Below are 7,416 nucleotides of genomic sequence, written 5' to 3' on the forward strand. Positions count from 1 at the left end.
AGCTTACACTAGCTGACAATCTGCCTGGGAGGTCTCCTCCTAAATCACCAACTTCAGCATGATTTTATCCCAGCTCTATGACAGTGCCGGGCTTAGCTCTCCCTAACCCCAAGGAGGGTGTCTTCCAGGGAGCATTCTTCCTTTCCCTGAGCAGCTGGTGCAGCCAGAGTGTTTTAACTCCACGAATCTGGCCCTGCCTCTCCCTGCTGGGCTGCCTGTTCCTGCTTCAGCTAATCCTGAATGCTGCCTCCTGCTCAGCCCAGTGTTTTGAGGGCAGCCAAAAGCATGTACCACGGTGGTCTTCTCTCCACTGATGCCATGGGGATGACTGAATGAGGAAAACTCAAGCAGACAGAAGAGCACTGTGCTGTGCTGCTCTGGAAATTAAGGCACAGTTCTCACCTAAAAGCAGTGCAAGTAAGGAAGCACACTGTAAGAGTTTGTGCAGTGCCACAGTATCTAAATGCCCAGGTATGATCATGCAGATTTACCTGCTCTCAGGATTATCCCCATGCGCATTTCATGGGTAATATCCTAAAAGCAAACACACTCATCCATGCATAAGTTTTCCATTTTCTTCCTCTAGGTGCAGATGGCTTTTTATATTTAATCACTTAACTTCACAGAATTCTCTCGTACCTTATTTTGCTAAATTACTGAATTGCTGTTCAAGCACGGGGTCCTCTGTGCATAAGGACTGCTGCATGCCTGGTGCTCTCTCTGCCATGAGAAGCAGATAGGGACCTGTATTCCAGTCCAGGAGCTTAATGCACAGGAATTCAAAGATCTAAAGATCAATCAATACAGGCCCATGCTGGCAAGATGCTGAGCTCTCTTGTGTATGTGTCCAACTCAAGACTGCTCAGTCCTGAAAGGATTTCAGCAGAGACCTAAAATGACGGCAGCTGTCAGACTTTCCAGAGCAGGGCTGCCAGCAACTGCTTCTATCCTGCTCCCTTCCCAAAGAAGCAAAAAGCCTCATCCTGCATGGACAACGTGTGCCAGATTAGTTATTCACCAGGATGCAGTTGTTGTCATGCATCACTCTGTTACTAAGCTCTCATAAATCCTGTCTATGGAGCAGACAAGCACATGCGATTCCAGAAAATGCCTAAGGTACATGCAGCAGTATATTTGTTTTCAAGAAGCTTGGCTCTCTACTCAGGAAGCTACGCTGGACCATGGATCTAATCAGACTACACAGCACCTGACTTACACCTCCATGTACTTTGCACACTACTTGTTTGATTCCAAAGAGATAGAGCAAACCCCCAAACTATGTCTAACTGATACCAAAAATCATGTTGTTATAGCAATAAGATATAACTGACCTCTGTACCAGGTTACATTTTTGAAGGGATGTCACTGAATACAAATTGCTCACATTTACTTGGAGTTATTTTATGTCCCATAGACACACCCTGCCTCTGCTTTCTGGGTCAGTCTAGTTATAATCTTTCAAAATAAAAATGCTAAGAACAAAATATTATTTATTGTCTATTTTTTGCTACTTGCTTTAGAAACAGTTCTCCAGCAGCAAGTTTAAAAGCTAAGGCATTAATGCACAGTGACAGATGGGCTGAGCATTTTCTTGTTGTCTGGTAAGAGCACAGTGTGCATCAGGAGTCCCAGCCAGCACCACAGGTGATGGTGAAAGTACAGCAGCTTCTCCACTGCCCTGCTCCCTCCCTTCATGCCTGCACGACATGCAACATGCCAAATGATACTCCTCCTCCTAACACCAGCCTCTATGGATTCTGGGAAGCTTAGAAACAACAGCTGAGAAACTCTTCCAGAAGTAAATTCCAGAAGGAAAGCACTGGGTGAAGTCAACATCTGGAAAAGCTTTTGTTGAAATAATTCCATCAGCTTTTATCTGAGCAAAACAAGATTTTTCAAAATAAGCCCTTTCATGCTCATCTGAGTTGGACCTTGGCTGCTAAACAGTCAAACAGGCTGATAACCTGCACTGCCACACCAGTGCTGAGGAGATGCATCTGCACTTGCACTGCTCTAAGGTTTTGATTGTGTTTTGTGTCAAGTGAATCCTCCACACACCTTTCCAAGCTGATTTACAACCATCCAAATACTGCTGAGCTCTCTTTCCTTGACCACTTACTGTTACTAAAATTAATCACTGATTTTCAAGTCCCAGATAGCTCAGGTACTGAATACCCATGAACCATCCTGCAAGAACTCCTTCTCAGCATGCTGTTTCAAAGCCAAGAAGAAACTGAAGGTTTATTCCCTTAAGCTCTAAATCATTGTCGTTTGTGCTTTTTTTATTGATCTGAGACCTGAAACTTCATTCTGACCAATCAGATTTTTTTCTCTATTATATACTTAGAGTGAAACAGAAACTTTGCTATGAGAGAAGCTCGACAGTGGGCCAGGCAGGTGTCTGATACCTGGAGAGCACTCAAAGCAGGATCTTCCTTTTCACTTTTCTGAGGAGCTGTTCTGCTGACTTTTTGCACAGGAGCTGTGAGGGGAATGGCTCAAATATCTGGGCCAAAAGGGCTAACTAGCCCCACATATGGTACCCAGAACTTCCCCACTGCAAGTTTTCTCTATGTTTTTACCCTTACAGAATGGATATTTTGCTATATTTAAAGAAATACTTTTCACTAGTGTAACTTCAGGAACAATTTCAATGATTCCTTCCCTTTTACTGCTGGGAGAATTTAAATTCTTCTGCCTGCACTAAGATACTCTTCTTATTTCAGAAACTTTGAAAGTGGTTTTAATTCATGTGCCAGAGCTAAGTCACAGACCTTCTGGTTACTCAGGTGAAGCCAGAGGACAAAAGGGCAAAATACAAATGAGCAGAAAAGCGAGTAACTTTAGCCAAGTGTTTTTAATATTGAATTAGCTAACTAAAGAAATGGAAAGTTTTGGAGGGGACAATTCTCAAACTACCTGAAAACAGCACCTGAGGGAGCAAGTATGATACCCCTGAAAGTCACAGTCCCAAGCTGAGTGTGAACAATTCTGCTGAACAACCAAATTGCTTCTTCAGGCTTTTCTAGGAGCTCAATGCACCAAGGAGCTGCACAACAAATCTTGTTAGCTAATGGCCCTTGACAGACGAAATCCAACACCTGAGGATTTGTGAATGAAGAATCTTGCACAAACATGATATCTTTTTGGCTCCTACAGAGCAGGTAGAATTACCTGGTCTTCCAGCAAGACCTTCCAAAGAACCACAGAGAGCAAGGACAGGTGAAAGATGATTTCCTACAGTGGGATATCTTACTTGGTGAAGGAGGGATCAGTTACCTTCTTCTCATATCAGTTGCAGAGTAAGCTGGTTCAACATGGATGGCAACCAATCTGGTTGCATATCCCTTCAAATCTAGATCCTGATTGAAAGTGGAGTTCCTAGATGGTGTGTTGATTTTAAACCAAAACAACCCAGCAGCACACTCTGGTTTTCACAGTACACAGACCACTTTAATAACATCCATCATCAGCTGCTGTGATGACAACAGTGTTTTTCTGCTACTATTATATCAGACCTGCTTTAACTGAGCTTCTCTCCAGAGCATTTTTTCTGATCACGGATTCCTCTGACCACCATCTCCTGCTTTGCTGTTTAAATATTTCAACATCCCAATGGAATGTGAAGTCATCATGATTCTTTCTAGAACAGAGTATCAGGCTCCAGCTCCAGACCTTGCTTTTCACCTACTAACTCTCTACCTTACTTCACCTTCAAGGGGGTAAGTTTCACTTCAATTACAGTAAACTAGAATGAACACAAGATAGAAGTTTCACCAAAGAGGCACTTAAAGAACCAGTGCCTCTTGTGTTAGTCTGAAACCTTTCACAGTAGGACAAGGGGACAACAATGCACAAGTGTTTCATAAACTGCAAGATGTAGATAGTCTTTTATCTTGTCACTGACACACTGCAAGGGGGGGACAGCCACAGCCTTTGTATACAACTGATCTAGGAAAGACCTCTGAAAAGAGAAATGCTGTTGTCAGCAGGTGGCCAGTCTTGGAGATGTGGGAAGATGCTTGTGCTCACGAAGAGCCAGTGCCCATCTGAGTCAAACTGGGGTTTCATCAGTAAATTCAGACCCTAAAGGTGGAACACAACTACTTCTGCTTCAGGGAGTGATGACATTCACCCAAAGGAAAGTGATGGTGCAATGGTCAGTCCAATGCAGGGGCTGCAGAGCCCAGAAGATCCTCTTGACATGCGCCAGCATGACTGTGTGCACCACCAGCCACAGGCTTTCACACAGCCATTACTGTGCCCAATCCCATGACAGGCAGCTGAATCAGAGTACACCTTTCCAGAGAGAGCCTGTCTCCATGAAAGAGGACAATGACAGAGATTATTGCCAGCCCAGCTCCAGGCTGCAGCTGCTGAAAACCTTCAAGTCCCTTTCTGGGGGGATGCAAGAAAAGATTACCCAGCACACAGCATATCTGAAAATAAGTATTGAACAGTGCCAGGAGTACCACAGCACAGCCTTTACCTATAACCTTGGATTTGCAACACAAACCTCTCTTCACTCCCCCTCGTCCTGCATCATGATTAGGCTTTCAAGCAGTGCTGCAGCAGTGCAGGATGCTAAGCCAAGTTTTGGCAGCACACAGCATTCTGAGCACCAACTGCAGAGAATTACAGGTATGACAATGTATCAAATTAAAATAACTATGAGTAATGCTTATTAAGAAGGAAAATAAATACACCATACTGTGGGAAAAGGTTTAAATATGCCTCTGAATCAAACCTTCAGAAAAATTGTTTGCTTTTACATTGGTGTTTGCTTTAGGCTCTCTAAATAATTTAAGTCCTTTCCTTACATTACTTCTCCTTGAAATAGGAGTTTCATGTTTATTATTCATTACTCAGGTGGGGAGCTCTTCTTGCTATAAAAGTAAGTGGAACAACCCACCGCAGTAAGGTGAGATCTGGGACCCAAATGTAGATCATGAGCTTTGTACCCAAAGCACTTCCCACCCAAGGAATAGAATATTACCTACAACCACTAATGTGGCAAGAGGAAAACACAGTTTCTTCCCAAGCAAGATTAAGCTATTGAAATCAAACAACCCAAGTTGAGATTCTTCTTGTCTACCACCATAGGTACCAGACAGGCTGTTTCAGACCTCACTGAGCACAGCCTCGTTCAGGTCAGGCATTCATTCCAGATGCACACTTTGATGGGAACTGCTGTAATTAAAGACTGCAAAATTCAACACACATCCTCTCTGTGAGCAGTTCCATTAAGTCGATACCATTACTATCCTCGGGAAGAGTTACATGATCTGCTCTTTGCCCACCTGCATGAACTACCCTATTTCCCTGTTGCTTGCCTCCAAACCTGATCCTGCCCTGTGCCTGACATGTAAAGGTGCCCTGCATCTCATCCAGGAATCAAGAGGAGAGAGGGCACACTGTGCTCTGGAGCCAGCCTCATCGGAATCACAAATGGAACAGCTGATACCTGTCTCAGTGCAGCTGATTTAATAAACCTGCTCCAACACCTCATCAAGTGCTGGGTTTGAAACAGTCCTTGTAGCTAAAATTTCACTAGAAGAAAGCTCAGCATACTTTAAGCTGTTTTCTCTGGTTGTTCCACACTGCTGAGGCATTTTGTTCAGAGGTCAGAAATGTGGGCATGCCACCACAGAAGTCAGGAAATCATTTACAGAACGCATAAAAATTGTTCTGCAGGGCAGTGCCTCAGAGCTGAGAGAACATGACATAATCTCTTTGCTGCATAAACAAATGTGGTTAATGTACAGCCTTTATTGTGTAACAATCAAATGCTTGAAACAAAAAAAGGTCCAATCCAATTTCATTTCTCTGCCGATGAGTGGAATTCAGCAGGTAGTTCAGAAAAAATGTGCAGTTTCATCATTCATTGCTACATGACAACTACCTCCACCTACCACATTCCTTTCCAGGACAAGTGGGATGTTTAGCACACCTCCAAATGAAGATATTTTGAAGCAGGGTTTTGTTACCTGATTTTTATCAGATTTTTGTTATCTGATATGTTCTCTCTGATTTTTTTTTTTCCCAAATCTGGGAACAACGTCATTATACCTATCACAGAAACATAATCAAAACAATTTGAATACAGCCGAAATGGTTAATATCTGCTGAGACTGATGAGGTGAGAAACAGTCAGTAAACCCTTCTAAGTAAAATAAAGCAGTGTTATGAAATCTCTGCTGCTGTGGTCAGTGCTTACCAGCCAAGGCCTTGATGCGGGAGCGTTCAAACAGCCGAGCAGAGCTGTTCTCATTGTCCCAGTCATCCACATCCCAGCGGTTGTTGACATCGCTGTACTGCTGTTGGATTTCAATGTTGTCGTAATCTGTCGCTACTGTTGTCGTCATCCTGAGTCTTCTTAACCTCTCCTCACCATCAGATTCTTCTCAAAAACCTCTGTGAAAGAAAAAAATGTAATCATAATTTAGATAATATAGTTATATTGGAAGAAAGACGTAAAGTCGAAGCTCAAGACTTCTGGTTTCAAAAATCAGTGACTTTTACTTGAAGTGTGCTTCAAGTGCTCAAGAAGAGGTAAGATACCAACCAGCCCTTCAGAGAACAAATAAATGATCAAGCCTTAAAAAATTAAGTGCTTCACAAAAGCCAGCAGCTTTGATACATACACCTATCCAGAATTGTCAAGTTCAGCTCCACAAAGCAGAACACGTACAAAACAGCGCAGCAAGGCACTTTCACAATTGTTATTTTCCTCTATAGATCTGTGAGTGTTGGCTGAAGTATATTGGAGCTGTGGATAAGTCAGCTAAGAAAAACCTCAAGCACAAGGACAACCTCAATACCTTTACAAAACGGCACAAATACTGATGGAAAAGAAAGCAGATACTTAAAAAGTCACAGAAGCATTTGACCAGGAGATGCCTTTAAGCAGGGACCTAATGAAACATTTCTGTCTTTGCACACAAATGCTGAGTTTGTGTCTGATCCTGGGAATTTATTTATGAACTAATACACATAAAAACAACTAACTGATGCCGTGCTTTGAACTTGCCTGAGCAACAACACAGTGCCCACCAATGCAACTCTTGGGGTGAGGTTCTCCTCTTTGAGGCAGTCGGGTGCTGTTAGCATATTCATGCCATTTTCTGATGGCGATTTGCACGTATTTATCAGCGCTAAATATAAGTGAGCCTGACAGCCCTGTGGGAGGAGGTGGGATGTTACACACAGTGGCTGAGCTGGAGGCTCTGAGCCCTGCGTGAACACCATCCCCTTTCAGAAACCCCAGGGCTGGCCCCGAGGAGCTCTGGCTGCACCTCGGGAACACAGAAACACACAGTTCACCCTTGTGATGGCAATAACACTACCGTAAGAGCAACGATAACAACGTAATAAACTCAGTTAAACACGCGGGCAAGGTGGAGCCCGTCACTGCAG

The 7,416-nt window shown here is 43.3% G+C and overlaps 1 protein-coding gene across 1 annotated transcript in view; it reads right to left on the reverse strand.

The window, feature by feature from the left end:
* Positions 1–6,417, reverse strand: part of SPTBN1 (spectrin, beta, non-erythrocytic 1) — an 83,005-nt gene extending 76,588 nt beyond the window's left edge. Inside the window, exon 1 of the mRNA XM_009081277.1 lies at positions 6,218–6,417. Within this exon, the coding sequence (XP_009079525.1) occupies positions 6,218–6,365 (148 nt within the window). The 5' untranslated portion in view covers positions 6,366–6,417. The remainder of the gene's footprint in view (positions 1–6,217) is intronic.
* Between the last annotated feature and the right edge of the window lie 999 nt (positions 6,418–7,416).

This window comes from Acanthisitta chloris, unplaced genomic scaffold, assembly GCF_000695815.1.
Source record: "Acanthisitta chloris isolate BGI_N310 unplaced genomic scaffold, ASM69581v1 scaffold24818, whole genome shotgun sequence".
Lineage (NCBI taxonomy): Eukaryota > Metazoa > Chordata > Aves > Passeriformes > Acanthisittidae > Acanthisitta > Acanthisitta chloris.